Source organism: Electrona antarctica, assembly GCF_951216825.1.
Source record: "Electrona antarctica genome assembly, chromosome: 18".
Lineage (NCBI taxonomy): Eukaryota > Metazoa > Chordata > Actinopteri > Myctophiformes > Myctophidae > Electrona > Electrona antarctica.
The window spans coordinates 38756730-38776171 of NC_136799.1; the positions used below are offsets into that span (position 1 = coordinate 38756730).

Genomic DNA, 19442 nt, shown 5'->3' on the forward strand with positions numbered 1-19442 from the left:
TACCAATCTCTTTGTCGATTAGTCTGCTTTTTTTTGTTGTTTTGTTTTTGCATGATTCGACTTAGAGATTGGCCTAATTTGTTATATTAATGAACAAATGCTTTGAAAGAAATAGGATATATATTATGATTTATTGGGAGAACTCCAAGCAAGTCTGTTAAATCAGACTCCCCACAGCTCAAATGGAATGATTCTCTATTTCATAATTTTTTTTATGTTATGCAGACTGATTCGAACAGACAATCTCTCAGTCAAAATCGTGCAAGAAAAAAACCTACATTAGACACATCCAAATTTCAGACAGTAGACTATACATTAGACAGTATTTATTTAGTCAGTATAATTATTATACTGACTAAATAAATACTGTCTAACATTGCACAACATGTTATACTATAATGATTTATCTTCTTCCTGCTCCTTTTCTTTTCTATTATGGAATATGTAAAAAAGTACAAAGTAAAATGAATATAATCATGTAAAACCATAACTGAAATGAAAAATAAATAAATAATAATAAATAAAAATAAATAAACACATTATACATTAGACAATAATTATTTAGACAGCAGACGAGCCAATCAGATCAGGAGTCTAAACTGTCTGAGTTGGAGAACAGAGTGACAGCCAGCCAGACACAACTGGACCAGTTGAAGACACACAACACAGGTTGATCTGTCCTCTTCTCACTGCTGCTTCAATGAAAGGACTTAAGAGCAAAGGAATGAAACTTCAACATTAAACTACAACATTCATGTTATGTTTTAATGGTTCATTTCAGCTCATGCCCTCCGCCCCTCGGGCGGGGGCGGGCGCTCAGATCGGTGAACCATTATGATCCAATGCCGTGATCCTGGTGCCACGTCCCGCCCCTCTATACCAGAAATCACGGTGGCTGGGCAGGCTATTGTAAAAGGGACACACTATGCATTAGACACATCATCCATTCAGTCAGTAGACTACACAGGTGGTTCTCAAACATTGTCATGTCAAGGACCCCCAAATTGATATGTATTTGGTCATGGGGACCCCCATTTGATAATATGTTGTGCCAGGGACCCCCATAAGAGAGAATTTGTCTGTTTGTTAACATTTGCCAATGTGACGCATTGTCAGCTTGTGAATGGTTACATTTGTCGAAACATTTTGAGAAAATGTTTAGGAAGAAAAAAACTTGAAAGAATTGAATCGTTATATTGTGATATTTATCAAACATATCAAACGGTATACATTTCCAAAAAAGAAATATGCACGTGTTCATAGCATCTTACGCTATGCTATTTATCTTCTTAATTTCAGCTCACGCTGCCCAGCTGTCATCTGTAGACACTAGACTAACCTCTACTGAGAACAAGCTGGAGGAAGTGAGGAGTGACATTCCAGGTTTGTACATCCAAACATTTGTATTCCTGTCTGTCTCTCGTTATTTATGCATGTATTTATTTCCTTATTCGATTATTTCAGTCCAACTATCAGGTCTGTCAGACGAGTTATCTTCTATGGAGTCCAGACTGAAAGACAGTCAGACAGAAAAAGAAGGTATGTAGATTTCACTTGTGTTTGGTTGTTGTAAAAGTAGACTCGGTACCCAGGCTTTTACTTTCGTTCGCATTCGGCTCAAAAAGAAAAGCCTGGGGAAACGAGACACATTTCCTGGTCTAGGAGTGGGAGTGAACTACAGTGCGGATGGGCGTCACTCCAAATTTGATGCCGTCAGTGTTGTCCGCTGTTTTCTACCAGGGAGGGGAGGGGCCCTTCGCCCCTCGGGCGGGGGCGGGCGCTCAGAACCAATATGATCCAATGCCGTGATCCTGGTGGCACCCGCCCCTCTATACCAGAAATCATGGTTGCTGGCCAGGCTATTGTAAAAGGGACACACTATGCATGATTAGACGCATCATCCATTCAGTCAGTAGACTACATGGGTGGTTCTCAAACATTGTCATTAATGACCCCCAAATTGATATGTATTTGGTCATGGGGACCCCCATTTGATAATATGTTGTGCCAGGGACCCCCATAAGAGAGGATTTGTCTGTTTGTCAACATTTGCCAATGTGACGCATTGTTAGCTTGTCATTACATTTGTCGAAGGAAGAAAAAAACTAACATTTGCCCAACATTATTAAATTGTTATATTGTGATATCATCATCATCATCATCATCATCATACTATATCATCATACTATAATCATACTATAATCATACTATAATTCTGACAATGTCTGAATGTGTGTGTGTCTGTCTGTCTGTCTGTCAGAAACACCGCCGTATCTCCTCATTGCCTGCACCAATCACTCCCACTTTTCACACAGGCATTGACCATAATAATATGGAGGTCTTAACGAAGCCCTTTTTTCGATTTTACACATTAATGATTAATAATGAATTTATTAGTGAATTAAAAATGCGAAAACGCACAGTACCCCCTGCGGCCACAAGGGGGGGGGGGCAATATCTCACAACGGGTAAGGTTTAGTTTATCAAACATATCAAACAGTAGCCTGACACTGAATTTTCATTTTGTTTCAATCGCCAGAACACATTTTCTTAATGGGCGTGGCTAGCGATTCAGGGCTGGAGCCAGGCTAATACTGTATATATTTCCAAAAATGAAATGTGCACGTGTTTATAGCATATTATGCTATGCTATGCTATTTATCTTCTTAATTTCAGCTCATGCTGCCCAGCTGTCATCTGTAGACACTAAACTGACCTCTACTGAGAACAAGCTGGAGGAAGTGAGGAATGACATTGCAGGTTTGTACATCCAAACATCCAAACATTGTATTCCTGTCTGTCTCTCGTTATTTATGCATGTATATATTTCCTTATTCGATTATTTCAGTCCAACTATCAGGTCTGTCAGCTGAGTTATCTTCTATGGAGTCCAGACTGAAAGACAGTCAGACAGAAAAAGAAGGTAAATAGTTTTACATTGTTTTGGTTGATTGTAAAACGATACATTACTCATAATCCATTCATACAGTAGATCATAAGACACAACATTTATAACACATACTTTGAAAGAAATAGGATATTTATTATGATTTATTGGGAGAAACCAAGCAAGTATGTTAAATCAGACTCCCCACAGCTCAAATGGAATTATTGCATAACATTTTTCATGTTATGCAATCAGACTGATTCAATCTCTCAGTCAAAATCGTGCAAGAAAAAAAACCTACATTAGACTCAACATCCATTCAGTGATTCAGACAGTAGACCATACATTAGACAGTATTTATTTAGTCAGTATAATATACATTAGACAATATTTAGAGAGCAGACGAGTTTAGTTAGTTTTAGTTTAGTTTATTTGTCTTTGTCATGGTTTATCCCAGCATTATTACATACAGAAAAAAAGATTGACATGATACAATTGACCGAAAAGGAAAGGGCTGAAGCCGAAGCGTATTATGCCCTCCTTTTTTGAGATTTAAGTAATCTCATAGAAGGAAATAAAGAAATCAAATTTCAACATTGCTGCATTTCTAGTCAAATAAAAATAAACTAAATCATGTCATGATGATGCTAATAAAACAAATTATAATAATAATAATTCACTTTTTTCCCCCAAGCACTCATTGCTTCTTGTTAACGTTCAGTTTGTCCACTGTCTCCTCTCAGCGTTGATGTTCAGTTTGAGCCAATCCGATCAGGAGTCTAAACTGTTTGAGTTGGAGAACACGCTGGTGGAGGTGAAGAATGAGACTGCAGGTTTGTTCATCTATGGGTTTATTTTCCTGTCTGCCTCTCTTTGTTATCACTAGTGGAAGTCCAGGGACAGAGATTTATGGTTTTTTTCTGTATATGCCAGTGTGAAATATTTCGTGCACACTACCAGTACGCCAAGTAAGACACTCCACCGTAGTTCTTTTCAAATCGGCCTCATGGGCATATATACAGTATGAACTGTTTGTCGTTACAATCGAAATTTAGCATTTTGTTCTTCTACAGATTTTTTTTCCAAGACCCACACAACTCGCTCCGGAGTCATGTGGTGAACATGTATCACTCAGATTCTTTTCGTATTTCATACAGATTGGCTGCAATTAATACACGTACAAGTAATACAGACGCATACTCCATTCAGACAGACTATTTAGTAGATTTAACATCCATTAATTAAGTAGACCCGACATCCATTCAGACAGTAGACTGTCTAAAAATATCAGACGGACGGACAGACACACAAACACACACGGACGGACGGACGGACGGACGGACGGACGGACGGACGAGTGCAAAACATACTCTCCCCATGCCTTCGGCTGGTGGAGAAAATTAATTGACAGTAATTATTAGTAATTATAGTATAATGCGCATTAGACAGCATTTATTAGTCGGTATAGCTAGTTTTTAGACAGTATAATATACCATATTGGACAGAAGAGGAGCACTTGTTGCTTCTTGTTAATTTGCCTCCAGGATGGAACCTAGGTAGGTAATTTCATCTTTTTGTGTGATAATATTGTCACCCACTGTAACCAAGAAGCCATCTGCCTTGTCTGTCTCTCTTTGTTATCACCACGAGGTGGAAGTCTGGGAACAGAGATTTATGTTTTGGTCTTTGTGTACAGTATGTCTCTGTGTGCAGCTAATCTCAGAATCTTGTCCCATCAGTGTTAAATAATTTGAACATTCATGTTTTGTTTAATGGCTTAATTTCAGCTCATGCTGCCCAGCTATTATCTATAGACAACAGAGTGACAGGTAAGTTCAAGGACGTTTTCATAACATAATATTTGATGCGAAGCCTGAAGGAGCTACTGTGGTTCAGGCAGACAACTCAAAGCAGCATCACAACACCTGATTAGGTCACCAGTTACATCACATGCACACGTTATCCGAATGGGGCACGCTGTTACCTTCCAAGCTTAATTAGGGCATTGTTTTTAGGCCGCGACCCCCCAAAATAATCACATGTGACTTAGTTTAACAGATAAAAAAATGTGAAAAAGGTGATCTACATTCTACATGCTCATGTACATCAGATATTTTCAAAAAAATCTTAAAGGTAATATTTGACATTTTGGCCAATGTTTGACCATGATTTATAGTATACTTTGTTGATTACTAAATGCATTTTAGAGGTGTTAAAAAGGTCTTAAAATGTTTTATGAATTAATTAATTAGCTATTCACATCTATTATATCTTCTAGGAATATCCTTTCTTTCTTTGTAGACACCTCATAGCTTTCAACTTCTGCGTGTTGGCTTGAGGCTATACAGTATAAGATCTTTCTTTCATCATCTTTTCATAGTCATCGTCGTCTTCTTCTGTTCTTACTCTTGTTATTATTGAATGTAAAGTGTGTAACGTTCAGACTGTACTGATGTTTTCTGTGATCTTCGTTCAGGGTTCACCCGCAGACTGTCGAACACTGACAGACATATCCAGTTAGTCAAGAGGAACTGTTCAGGTGACTGTTCATTCTGCTTTACTATTCTGTACTACAAAGGTTCCCAAACTCTTCAGGCCACGACCCCCCAAAATAATCCTAATGAACTCGGGACCCCCACCCTGATAAGCATGTGGAATTGTAGTCATTGGCCTACTATTTAGTTTGACTCGGTTCCACAGATGAATATTGCGAAAATAGCTGGTCTAGAAGCTCACAACAGTGCAAGGCGTTGTGAGCTTGTAGATCGGCTATTTTCACAATGTTTTCCTCTTTCTTACGTAATAATTGACAATTCTGCAAATGTTTTATTAAAAAGTAAAAAAAAAAAAAAAAGAAAAGTCATCAAATGGTAACTTTAGATATGTGCACTGTGCAGATACCCTGTATACACTTATACTACAGTATGTTCATCATCTAGGGACCCCCAAAACTATTCGGGCACCCCCTGGGTGTCCCAACCTCCAGTTTGGGAACCACTGTTCCACTAAATACTTTACTAATTGATACCTTTAATCATTTCATATTCTACTATACTCTTTTATATATTCTTTACTAATACTTGTCTAATTGATACCTTAAATAATGTCATATTTTACTTTACTCTACTATATAAGCTTTACTAATACTTTATAACTTTAATAATTTCATATTCTACTGTACTCTACTGAATGCTTTTCTATACTTTATAACTTTAATCATTTCAGCCCAAGCCTCCAAGATAAAAGGTACAGTTATATTAACAGTAGATCAGCAACATGACAATCAATCAATACTATCAATCAACGCATCCCTATTCTGGGGCGAATATGAACCGAAGATAGCTGATCTACAAGCTCGCAACTTGAGCTTGTTGGCTTGTTGGCAAATGTTGATGTAGTTTTAGTCATAGTCTTTTGAATAGAATTCCATTTAGGTTTATTCATATTTTAGTTATTTGAAATCCAATCTAAGTCTAATTTTAGTAGAGTTGGACATAGAGTTTCCACCTGACACAGATGATTTGTAGAATCGGCCTCAGGTCTTAATGGGTTTAGTGGTTAAATGCCGGTTGATAACATATTGATTATCATTTCAGCTCAAGATGTTGAACTGACTGGGATGTTGACAAGAATGGATGCCAGTGATAACAAAACCACAGGTAACAGAACTACATAATGCCATTATGAAGGGAACATTGTCTATTTTATTAAGTTGTACTGTGTCCATTTTTGTAGTCTTTTTGGTGACACCTGAACCTGATAGCTCTATTGGCTGTTAGAACTGCAATTCCCAGTATTCCATGCAAAACAAACCACAGAAGTACCACTCCAAAACCAACGTTGCAGCATACTATAACACAGAGGATATTTTGCTACAACTACATTGTCAGAAACTGTCATGGCAAACGGGTTTATCCAAGCGCTTTACAATTCATTCATTCATCCATACACACACACACACACACACACACACACACACACACACACACACACACACACACACACACACACACACACACACACACACACACACACACACACACACACACACACACACACTCACACATTCATACACCGACGGCGGAGGAAAACATGCAAGGCACCACCAACTTGTCGGGAGCAGTTAGGGCTTAGGGGTTCAGTGTCTAGTTCAAGGAGTCGGACACTGAACTGCGATAACCAGCCATACTAGAGGTCCTGGTCAGATGGATAACCAGCCATACTAGAGGTCCTGGTCGGATGGATAACCAGCCATACTAGAGGTCCTGGTCGGATGGATAACCAGCCATAATAGAGGTCCTGGTCGGATGGAAAATCAGTAGTAGTTTCTTTTTGTTTTTTTCACTTAATTTTTATTGATGAAAAGACAGAGACAACAAAACAAAAAAAAGACAAAACGAAAAAAAGAAAAAAGAAGAAAGACAAAAACTAAAAACAAGTAGTACAAGTACTAGTACTACTACTGTAGTACTACTAGTACTACAGTGGTTCTCAACTTTTTCTGGATCAGGACTCACTCATCAGTTCACGGCCCAGCGGGCCCATCCATCTGTCCACTTTACACGTTCAGTGGGCTGCATTTTCAGAGCCTTTTTCTTTTAATGATCAATCGATTGCATGTATCTGAAAAAGACTATGAATTTTATTCTTACATGAATGTTTTTAAATATTAACATTATATTATCATTAAAAATGTTATTTATTATTATTCTTGGGCCCACTTGCAATATCCCCACGTCCCGCCAGTGGTCCCCTGCCGGCCCACAGGTTGAGAACCACAAAACCAGCAGTACTAGATTGCTGCCGCTAGAGGCCGCTATCACCCTGGGTCACCAAGTTTTTCTATAGAAAATCTGTTATATATGTTCCAAAAATAAACAAATGAGCCAGGTGATTTGACTCATAATGACGAAGCATCAACTGATGGTGAAAAAGTACCAATTTATCCAAAGAGAAGAAAATAAATGAATGTTCTGCAAACACAGACGTCATCAAGTAATTCAATATCATAAACGACACAGAGCCAGCCTAGCGATAATGCATGAGGATTTAAATTAATGTATCTTGTAATATGAAAAATGCAGCCTTGTTTTTGTTTTTAGTTTTTGTCTTTCTCCTTTTTTCTTTTTTTCGTTTTGTCTTTTGTTTGTTTTGTTGTCTCTGTCTTTTCATCAATAAAAATGTGAAAAAACACAGAGCCCACATCCCAGACATAATCGGCAGGCTTTTTGGATCTACTGTATGTATCTATATACATGACACGATCTAATATGACCCTATATGGCATTTTCAAATGCTAACGTGGCCCAGGGGTAGAAGGAGTGACATCAGGACTTCTATTCGGTACTCTATTGCATTGGTTCTCGGTTCGGGGACCCCTAGGGGTCCTTGGGGAGGTCCCCAGCAAAATGTATTAACATAGCATCACAATCATTTTCAACACTATCCAACACTATTCAAAAATAGCAGATCTGCAAGCTTATGACGCCTCAATTTGTGCCGTTCTGCGAGCTTCTTTCCCCCCCCCCCACATAAATCTTCTCTTCTGGGGGTCCCTGGCACAACATATTTTCAGATGCAGGGAGTCTGCTGGCTACTACGTGTCAATTTGGGGGTCCTTGGCAAGAAAACGTTTGAGAACCACTGCTCTATTGATCATTACTAGAGGACGATGTGTTAGTTAATCATCATCAAATGGGAGAGTTGAGAGAGTGGAAGTGGAAACTAAAGGGTGTGTTTTTGTTCTTTCAGTCCTGGATGGCAGACTGGCTGTCGCGGAGAGCCAGGTGGAAGAATTGAAGAAGGAAAACTCAGGTGCTTTTTTCCAGTGGTTGCCGTGGAGATAAAAGGCTGAATATATTTATTTAGATATACTGAACTGATAAGAAGGAACGTTTTTCTGGCCCATAACCCTTTAGCGGGGAGAGACAGATGAAGCAGGGACCCTACATACATTTATTATTATTTAACGTTTTTTTTGGGCGGGGTAAATCCATGCCCCATACACAGTATCACACACTGAGCTTGTAGATCTGCTATTCTTTGCTACTTTTGAATCTGAATCCTGGTCACATACAGTGTGAGGTTTTCAGTCAACAGAGAGGATAAGTTCTATGGCGGTGATTGAGAAGTACCGTCGTACAGTATGTATGTGTGACGTTCTCTGTTCTAATCAACCTAACAGGACTCTGTACAGTATAAGTGTTGTGTTGTTGTTGTTTTGTTGTCGATGTCATTGTTGTTGTGTTGATGTTGTTGTTGTTGCTGCATGTCATACATGTGGACCATGTATGTACTGTCAAACTGTGTGGATTGTCATTTTATTTCAATCAATAAAATGTATTCTGAACGTATGTGTGCGCGCACGGATTAAAACAATTTTTTGGTTATTTTATAATTAGAGCATTTGAAGGGGTCAAATTCGCAATTATGTTCAGAAGCAACTTCCATTTATCTTAATTGTCTCGGATATGGTTAAAGCCTCAATCTGAACAGCAGGAACGATATTACTAAAACATCCTAATTTTGCGCGTCCTAATTGTGCGTGTGCGTGTGTGTGTGTGTGTGCACGCACGCTGCACGCGGTGTCCTTTCATAACACCAATCACCATGCATTTGTCAATGCATGTTCCACTGTGAAACTGATTCAAACTGTTGTCTATGCCAAGAATGATAACCACAACGATAACAATGAATGCAACATTTTAAAAATTGTTCTTACTCAAGTAGTAGATAGCTGAGTGAGTCCACACACCACAACTGTAGCGACAACAATTCGTTTTGGTTATTCTTTAATAATATAATAAAACAAATCGAACAATTTTGAAACCCACAGCACATTCAACCCTGGTTATAGTTCTCTTTCTTGGCATGTTTACACATTCCACCAGATATGATGGTTCAAATCAGCGACGGCAGCGACAGACTTCTGAAGGACTTGGAGAATACTGCAGGTATAGCCCATCTCCACGAGATTCTCAACCCTTTTCATTTCAGGGACCCCCTCTGAACTCAGAGATTCTACAAATGTAACCAAACCGACCTGTTACGGGTTCGGTTGGTTACATCTTTATCTGTATAATCGCTGAGTTACAGTCCATTTGGGGCCCTATAAAGCTATCAATCTAAGAACATTTTTAGCACGCAACGCAAAAGAGACATTAAAGTGTCTCCGGGAGCACACTGAGATGTGTTGTGAGCTTGTAAATCTGCTCTTTTCTCTACAATTTTGGGGGATTTATTTGATTTTCTTTTGTTTATTTATTTATTTTTGAAAATCCTTTTGAAATAATAAGAAAAGGCAGGAAAACAAATAATCAAAGGGACATTAATTTGCTCGTGACCAATATCAGTGTTTTGGGAACCAATGATTTAGAACCCCCTCAAGGACCTCTGAGGAGGGGGGGGGGTTGAGAACCAGTGATCTATATCTATCTGTATGTCTATCGATCCATTCCGTCTGTCCGTCATCCTGTACTGTACATTCTGTACAGTAGGGGTGTAACGATACATTTTAACAGCGATACGATACGTATCACGATACATGGTTGACGATACGTTACATGGTTCATTATGGCGATACGATACGATACGATTCAATGATTTGAAATCGATACAGTAAAATACATTGACATTATTTTAAACTAAGTAATTAAACCCGTCTTCTAAAAATTGCTAAATACCACGCACAAAAATGTAGCATTGATACAATCGATTATTTGCATTGCAAAACGATTCGATACCGATTATTTGCATTGCAAAACGATACGATACGATACATAGTCAATGTTGCTGTTTTCATTTCGATATACTTTGATTCCTGAAATTAAAATCGATTTTAAGATGCAGTTACTATATCGTTACACCCCTACTGTACAGTGTATTATGACACGTTTAACATGAATACGTGTTTGTGCGTGTGCGTGTGTGTGTCATTGTTCCAGGCCGTACAGCTGACCTGGGTGCTGCAGTTACAGACAGACTGGACACAGCTGAAGCATACACAGAAGGTAATCAGTGACGATTGGGTTTATGGTCAGATATACAACTAAAGGTATAGTGCCTGGCATGGCCTAATATCACTGCGTAGATATCAGTCTGGAACTTTGGTGTGGAATTCATTTCCAAGTGGTGTTTACAAATGGATTCAAATATCACAGCAAAAAAATAAGTCCCACTTTGAATAGAGGTCCCTGATTGGGGAACTTATGACGTAAATCGTTTGCCAGCCAAGTCTATATGGACTTTAATGTTTGTTTGATTCTCTGAGAAATCAAGGTGATTTTCAACAGTATTCATACAGTAACAGATAGATAGATAGATAGATAGATAGATAGATAGATAGATAGATAGATTTTTTTTTACTATAGTGTCCTGAACTAGCCTCGTATAGCCAGCCTTCATTTGCCTTTTGCAATGCATATTGCCCCAGGCAGATTAAGTCTGGCCCCTCTCAATTGTGGGAGGACTCCATGGTCGAAATGGTGACGAGCCAACCAGATTCGTCTGGAACCTGGCTATAACCAACCAGGGCCCAGTATGCAAATATGGGGCGGGACATTGCAGAAAAAACACTGAGAGGGACGAGAGTCACGAGACTAATATCCACGCAGATATTAGTATCGCTACGCGAGGCCAGTCCTGCACTACAAGATGCCCAGCCCGCACAGGCTTACAAGACACTGTACAAAATGTACATACACCAAGATACACCACAAACAGAATACATAGACGTGTTGATTGTCCAGGCCGTGAGTTACGGACAAATGTGAATGACCTGTGGTCTGAATAAAGGCTGAAATGACTGACGTGTGGAATGTGTGTTTAGCGTTGGAGATCCGACTGAACCAGACCTTCAGTCAGCTGGAGCGTCTGACAGCGCGAACCTCAGGTTAGACTTTCATCTTTCATCCCATATGGCATTTAGATCTTCAACAGGGGGTCCGGGACCCCTAAGGGGCCCTCAGAGTTACTATATAGATCTTCAACAGGGGGACTGGGATCCCTAAGGGGCCCTCAGAGTTACTATATAGATCTTCAACAGGGGGACTGGGACCCCTAAGGGGCCCTCAGAGTTACTATATAGATCTTCAACAGGGGGACTGGGACCCCTAAGGGGCCCTCAGAGTTACTACAGGGGCTGCTGCCAAATCTTTGTGTGATACATTAACACTTGAACCCTATAGCATTCGTATTCTCGGGGGAACATTTGCTGATATACAAGCTCACAACGTGTCGCAGTTACAAATACTTTTGTACTTTTAGTATTACTGTTACTTTTTAAGTACATTTTGAAATTCTGCATTGTAACTTAAGTAAGAAATGGGAGTACTTTTTCCACCACAGAATGTGACCAACTGTTGTCTCACGTGTGTTCACAGACAGACTGAAAGTGGCTTTCACTGCTGGTCTGACAGACGCAGGATCTGTGGGGCCTTTTGATGACGAGACTACACTGGTTTACTCCAAAATCCTCACTAACGTGGGCCAGGCGTACAACCAGACGACAGGTACTACCAGTACCAAGCACACCCAATATAGTACACTAAACGGCAAAGACACATGCACACGCGCTACAGTATACTGTAGTGTTTAGTGTGTTTTGTAATAATTTCGATGGGAAACACTCACGTCAAAGAAGATTGACCATTTATTGCAACAAATGGTATAGAGTTAAACTAGGCGTTAAAGGCTCCGTGCTATGGGAGATATTCTCTGAATTTTGGCCAAGCAGCATGCTAAGCAAAATCAGAGAACATTAGCCAAACCCCCCATGGGTATACAAGAATACACACATATCAAGACAGTTTAACTTGAGTCAAGCAGACTTGTCTTGAAACATACAACCTTTAACGTTAAAGCCATAGAACATTGAATCAGACTATAGAGAATCTAGTTTACTTCAGAGCCAAAGGTGGAGGCTGGGGTGGTGGAGGCACGTTTGGCAGCAGCAGCAGTGTCTGAAGCAATGGAAGCAGAGCTACTGTGAGGCCTCATTCACACGTACCAAACACCAATCAAGCAATGTTTGGTCGTTTTTTTGTTTTTTTGGGCCACCACAATGCTTTTCCAATGGGAGTCACATGGTTTGATCAAACATTTGTGTTTGATCGCTGATTAATGATTGCTCCCCCCTCATCAAACAAAAATGTTTGGTCAAACCATGTGACTCCCATTGAAAATGAATTGGAGCAGCAATCAAAAAGCAATCAGGCATCACACACGGACCAAACATTTGTTGTGTAGGTGTGAACTAGGCCTGAAGCAGTTAGCTGTATTTAAAGGGACTGCCTTGTTGAGGGAATATTAAGGCGTGATTGGAGTATGGAAGTGTGACGTAATGATCAGCTGTGAATGATGAATAGGAAGCTAGGCTGATTGTAATCAGCCTAGCAGCTGATTACAGCATAGGCATGCAGACTAATGTGTCCCTGTATAAACTAACGACAGGCTTCATTAATCAAAATCTACAAAGTAACTAGTAACTAATGTTGTCATATAATTGTAGTGGAGTAAAAGTTATTCCTCTGAGATGTAGTGGAGTATTGGAAATTGTAAATACTGAATTGTGCTTAAGTACAGTACTTGAGTACATGTACTTAGTTACTTTACACACCACTGGTTCCACTAAATGTCGCTAAAATGTGGAATTCCCTATACCAACAGCCATTTAGAAATGTGAATCCCTAGACACCGCTTGCAAAGAGCACTTACAGGCGTCTGCAATTCGAAACTGGCCCTTGTAAAAAAAAAAAAAGTCTCCCCCCATATTTTTCCATACTATACACGTTTTTCCCTGTTTTTTTGTTTTTTTTTAGTGTAAATTTGTACGTCTTTAAATGTTCTGATGAATTGAAAACGGAGGACTCTGATGTAAACAATAATAGTAATATACGGTAATATACAGGTGTGATGGTACAATTCAGGAGTTTACCGGAGTTTGTTGGAAAGTTTAACGGGAGTTTCCTGTAATATACACATCCGTAATGCTTTTTGCACAGTGTAAGTCTTATTGCTTTTTCTGGTTTTATCCTCGTAGCAGATTTTGTATTGACTGCCCTTTTGTTGAACTGTAACCATTCTACAAACTGTTAATAAAATCTTCAATCAATCAATTAAATCAATCAATCCAACCTATAGCTGCGTTACCACTCTGCCTTGGTCTGTGTCTCCATAGGTGTGTTCACAGCGCCAGTGAGCGGCGTGTACTATTTCAGGTACACAGTGACTGACTACCTGAAGGGTTACATGGGCGTCTATCTGTACAGGAACGACCAGAAGCTCCTGTTCAACCTGCAGCTGAACGACCACGGGGGCTACGCCGCCACGTCCAACGGCGTGTCGCTAGAGCTGGACGAGGGTGACACGGTGCGCGTGGGGCTGCCGGGGAGCTACCGGCTCTATGACGACTCCAGGAACTTCAGCTTCTTCTCAGGATTCCTACTGTTTCCCTTGTGAATGAATGAGCCCCACAAACATTTTTTTTTATCAAGAAAGTATTACACAAAGGAATGTGTTTCACAATGTCTTTTCCGTAACCACTGCACCCATTAAGACCTGAGGACGATTCTACAAATGCCTTGTAAATCAGTGGACTTTCTGGACCCCCATCTGAAAATGTTTTGTGCCAGGGACCCCCAGAAGATAAGATTTGTGTAAAAAAATAAATCACAAATATATATATATTTAATCCAATGATAGGAGCTTGCAGGGTGGCACCAAATGACACGCTATAGCTTAAATAAAAAATGACATATGCTTCGTAGAAAGTAGAAAGTAGTCATTATTCAGAATTTCCAAAGTTTTTTCCAAAGTTTTCAAATGTATGAAATGTATAAAACATCTTTTGAAAATAGCATGACAAGCTGCATTGAGCTTGTAGATGAGCCATTTTCAAATGCCCAAAATGTATATGTGGCTGAAGTGGTTAATGTATGTTTTGTAAGAATAATCAAAATCTACAAAGTAACTAGTAGTAACTCAAGTTTTCAAATCATTGTATGGAGTAAAATAAAATGTGCCTATGAACTGTAGTGGAGTAGAAGTAAAAATACTGAAAATTGGAAATCCTCCAGTAAAGTAAAAAATACCTCAAAATTGTACTAAGTAGGCCTGCAGTACTTATGGGCACTACAGTACATGTACAAATGCACTGTATACATCTACAAACACAAGTCAAAATCAACATACAGTAGCAAATAATTCAGTCCTTTAACCAATTACTAAACGCTTTATACTTAGTTCACCGGGGTTCCCCAGGGCTCTGTATAGGCCCCTACTTATTCCATCCACACCCAGATCTCATTGCGTGATCTGCAAGCTCACAACACGGTTTCATGTTGTGACGTGCGGTGACCGGTGAGACGTGTGGCATGCTGTTTTCGCCAAATGTTTGCTACGGACGTGTTCACTTTCATTAGTGCTCTAGCAATTAATCATTGAAATACGCTAACAAGGCCTTCAGACAGGTGCAATCAATTAGTCAGTTGATTAAATTGATTATAAAAGACTACTATTACCTGCAATGGCAGCCAGCAGTGTAATTATATTTATTACATTACCCAGCCTTTATCTGTTGTGGGTGAGTTGGGGTTAGGGCTGGAATGGTAATTTGAGATCAATATTAGTAGGAAAAAAAGGGCTATATGTTATTTTTGTCCGGACTTGTCTGCAGCAGAATTGCATAGCAATATGTAGTAGGGATCCTTGGCCTGAAAAACACTTAAGACCCCTAGCTCTGGTCCATAGCCCTAATGCCTTTGTTATACTCTTGTCTTCCTGCGCTCGCATGAAATGCAGACCAGCCACTTGTCTGTAGCGAAAATAAAAAGAAAGTTTTTGCTACTCACCAATACAAAGGCGGCTTGTGTTATTAGAAAGCCTACTTTCCTTGGTGGACGCACTCTGAGCCCCCCACCCACACCACATGTATAAAATGCACTTTTTGGCCAGAAAGGGATTTTTTATTCCACTGCGCCCTCTACCGATATTGCCAAGAGAAAATCCCACAGACAAGATTTTTCCTTCCGGTGAAAAGAAATCCCTTTCTGGCCAGCAAGTGCATTTTATACATGTGGTGGGGGGCTCAGAGTGCCTTTGTATTCGTGAGTAAGCAAAAACCTTCTTTTTATTTTCACTACAGACGAGAGGCTGGTCTGCATTTCATGCGAGCGCAGGAAGACAAGAGTAACATAGCTCTAATGAAGGCTGAAATGTGGTCCATTGGACCATCTGGCTGCCTGATCAACTGCATGGCTTGCTTGGTTGTCTGCTTGCCTGACGGACTGGCTATAGCTGGATGATTGATTGACTGGCTGGCCGGTCTGACAGAGGGCACCTTTCTCTGTTTAAATGATGAGTGTAATTAGCCTGAATAACACAAGTCACACCTTCACACTCTCAGCGGGTCCCCGGGGACTGAACAACAAGCCAAATGATGTGAGATGAAACTGTGTTCACTCCTGAGGAACGCTGGGCTGTTTTAATGAGTTCAGCCAAACAGGTGCAACCAGAAATTAAACGCTTTTCAATTCATTTCAAAAACAACTTTCATAGTCTCTCATCCCATGTTGTGACAAATTTACGCTAGGCCATGTGACGATGTCTTAGATGTTGAGGGTTGTGTGGTTTCAATTTCAAGCAGTGATGCAGCTTGTCAGGATGCTCTCTAATTCTGCTGTTGTATCCTGAGGATGCTGGTGCCCATTATGAGGCAATCAAACACAATTTGTTTTTTTAGGCCACCACAATGCTTTTCCAATGGGAGTCACATGGTTTGACCAAACATTTGTGTTTGATTGCTGATTGCTGGTGGTGTTCTGCCCCTCGATCCCCCCCATCAAACAAAAATGTTTGGTCAAACCATGTGACTCCCATTGGAAAAGCATTGTGGTGGCCTAAAAAAACAAAAAAACTACCAAACATTTGCTTGATTGGTGTTTGGTACGTGAATGAGGCCTCGGGCAACAGGGTTATAGTATACAGTCGTTGCTGAGCCTTTTTTTTTGTTTGACTCGATTCCACAGATACTGTGACACTGCGAAGCATTTTGAGCTGGCTATTTTCACAATGTTTGCTTAATTTCTTACATAATATTTGACAATTTTGCTTTAAAAAGGTCTTATAAGGCATTACATTTTAACTTTAGAAATGTGAAGATACCCTCTATAGGCTGTACTTAAAATATCTGTTGGTTTGTTTACTTTTCAGTGATAAAACAATGTTGCACATTAAGATAATCGTCTGGGGTCTGGGGACCTCCCCAAAAAAATCTCTTTGTGGTGCAAAAAAAAGAGAGAGATGAGGAAGACCGAAGTTAAAATCTAAAATAATGTGTTCCTGTCCTCACCACGAGAGTGCAGTATTACCAAATTCTCTTAAAATGTGTGTGCGTGTGTGTGTGACTGTGTGTGTGTGTGTGTGTGTGTGTGTGTGTAATAAATAGCCTACCCTTTTTTGGCGGTTTCCAAATATTTTTGACACATAATCAAATGGTTTATGGTCATGATTCACCATGGGGAGCCTGAAGGGCAGTCCATGTGGCTTAAAATAATCGATATAATTATTTTCAAAATGAAATCTGTATCCTAGTCCCGACCTGATAATGTAGCCTATTTTATGTTTAGCCTAAAGAGCAGGCAGGGAGATGGGAAGTTATGGAACAGACAATAATATACTATAGGCTTCTATACAGCAATGATTAGAATAATACTACATTATAGGCTATATAGATATAGGCCTACAGCTTAACACTTGTTTAAACAACAAATAAATGAATTACAAAACATAGGTCCCAAATAAATTCATCTTTATCATTATCTTCTTCACACACAAACATCAAGGCATTCTCTCTCCAATTTTATTTTGTCTACCCCAGTTCCCCTCTCTCTCTCTCTCTCTCTCTCCCTCCCTCTCTCTCTCTCTCTCTCTCTCTCTCTCTCTCTCTCTCTCTCCGAGATCCCGGTTATTATATTTCCCCCCTGAACAGAAACACCCACACAGCGAGCTAGCGCAGCACACCGACGAACGACGTGAGCTCGCGCTGCTGTGTGTGTGTGTGTGTGTCGTGTTTCCCCCTTCGCGCGTGCTGCCTCCTCAGTCCCCCGCCCTCCTCCTCCTCCTCGTCCTCCTCCTCTTCACATCTCCGTGTCATCACGAGGAGGGTAATTATATCATTTTTATAAGAGTCGAAACGAGCTGTCAGAAGAGGAGAAACCAGCAGCATCAACCGGCTCGTGACGTTTCGCTTCGCGAGCTGCCTGTGTCGTGGTCGTGGTAGTATAGTAGCAGCCTACTAAAGTCTACCTACATCAAACGGCTCGTGCGGTGCACCACCACCATCCAGGGGGGAAGACACGGACGGACCGGCGGACGGACGGGAGATTCGGACGTTGCCGACCGTTTAATTCCTCCTCCTCCTCCTCCTCCGGTCGTAGAGGCTATAATGATGTGTTCGCTCCTCGGCACCGTTTGAAAAGACGTCATGGAAGAAGTCCGCGTGAGCGGCGAAGAGGAGGCGGCAGGGACAGACCGGTCACCACCACCGAATACCGACACCACCACGGTTTGTTTGAAGTACGCCGCCGCCGCCTCGCGACGCCGCGACCCCCCGCGAGGCTTCTTTTACAATGTCACAATCAAGGAGAAGCTCTCGAGGCACCTGCGCGCGCTCTCTGTGGCGTGCCCGCCAATTTGACTGACTGACGCACAAGCCACACACGCGCACGCGGCCGTCATTTGACCATTTAAGGCCTGCCTATTTATTTATGTATGTATTTATTTATTTGTTTGTTTGAGTGACTTTTATATGCACCGTGATTTAAAAAGAAGAGCACGGGTTCAGTGAAACAGTTGGAGTATTTTCCCCCCCTTTTTTACACACCAAGGGGAATGAATGGTGGCCGGCGCTGGACCAGAGCACACCGGAGAGAAGTGAGTTGACACTAGGGCTGGCCTGGCCCGGCTGGCCGGGCAATGTAGTAGCCTATAGAGCAGTGGTTTCTAACCAGTGGGTTCCAGGTGGTCCCCATGGCACCGACGGCTCCAGAACATTGTGACTGGGGGGACGATGGGGGGGCTGGCTATTCAGAGGGGGAAGGGGGGATTTTGGTTTACATTGAACTTTGAAGTCAGTAAATTGGGTTTGTGGGGGGGGGGGGGGGGGGGGGGGGGGGGGGGCGCTAAGCCTACACCTCCATTTAGCTGGGGACCAAATTTTGGTTTAATTTTACGCTCTCAAGAGTTAAATTATTGTTGAGTGGTGCCAACCGCTCCCATGAGTGATGTGTGCGTGTGTGTGTGCGTGTGTGTGGCTGTGTGCGTGTGTCTGTATGACCCTACAGTATGTCCAAGTACGACCTATTGACCCCTGCAGCTGATGCTGATTGGGGTCGCATTCCAGGAAGGAGGGGTCATTACAACCCTCATGCTTAAAGGCGAATTCCGGACAAGTAGTTTTTTTTACCTTAAGTTGTAGTCCCATATCCATTCGTCACTGGAAAAAAAAAAGAAAAAAACACGCCGAGCGTTCCATACTGATTTGGCGGATTTACCCTCT

The 19442-nt window shown here is 40.9% G+C and overlaps 2 protein-coding genes across 3 annotated transcripts in view; both read left to right on the top strand.

Moving 5' to 3' along the window:
- LOC306942581 (uncharacterized protein) overlaps positions 1–9236 on the top strand; it is a 30252-nt gene extending 21016 nt beyond the window's left edge. For both annotated transcript variants that reach the window (XM_079528582.1, XM_079528583.1), the window contains 9 exons: positions 1300–1383; positions 1465–1539; positions 2677–2760; positions 2849–2923; positions 3631–3720; positions 4675–4716; positions 5364–5426; positions 6484–6546; positions 8639–9236. In XM_079528582.1, the coding sequence (XP_079384708.1) occupies positions 1300–1383; positions 1465–1539; positions 2677–2760; positions 2849–2923; positions 3631–3720; positions 4675–4716; positions 5364–5426; positions 6484–6546; positions 8639–8733 (671 nt within the window). In that variant the 3' untranslated portion in view covers positions 8734–9236. The remainder of the gene's footprint in view (positions 1–1299; positions 1384–1464; positions 1540–2676; positions 2761–2848; positions 2924–3630; positions 3721–4674; positions 4717–5363; positions 5427–6483; positions 6547–8638) is intronic.
- Positions 9237–9590: 354 nt separating this feature from the next.
- Positions 9591–14559, top strand: LOC306942384 (complement C1q-like protein 2). Its single transcript, XM_079528236.1, has 5 exons — positions 9591–9840; positions 10831–10896; positions 11715–11777; positions 12268–12396; positions 14064–14559. The coding sequence occupies exons 1-5, from the start codon at positions 9780–9782 to the stop codon at positions 14342–14344; spliced, it is 600 nt and encodes a 199-aa protein (XP_079384362.1). The 5' UTR covers positions 9591–9779; the 3' UTR covers positions 14345–14559.
- The last annotated feature ends 4883 nt before the right edge of the window (positions 14560–19442 follow it).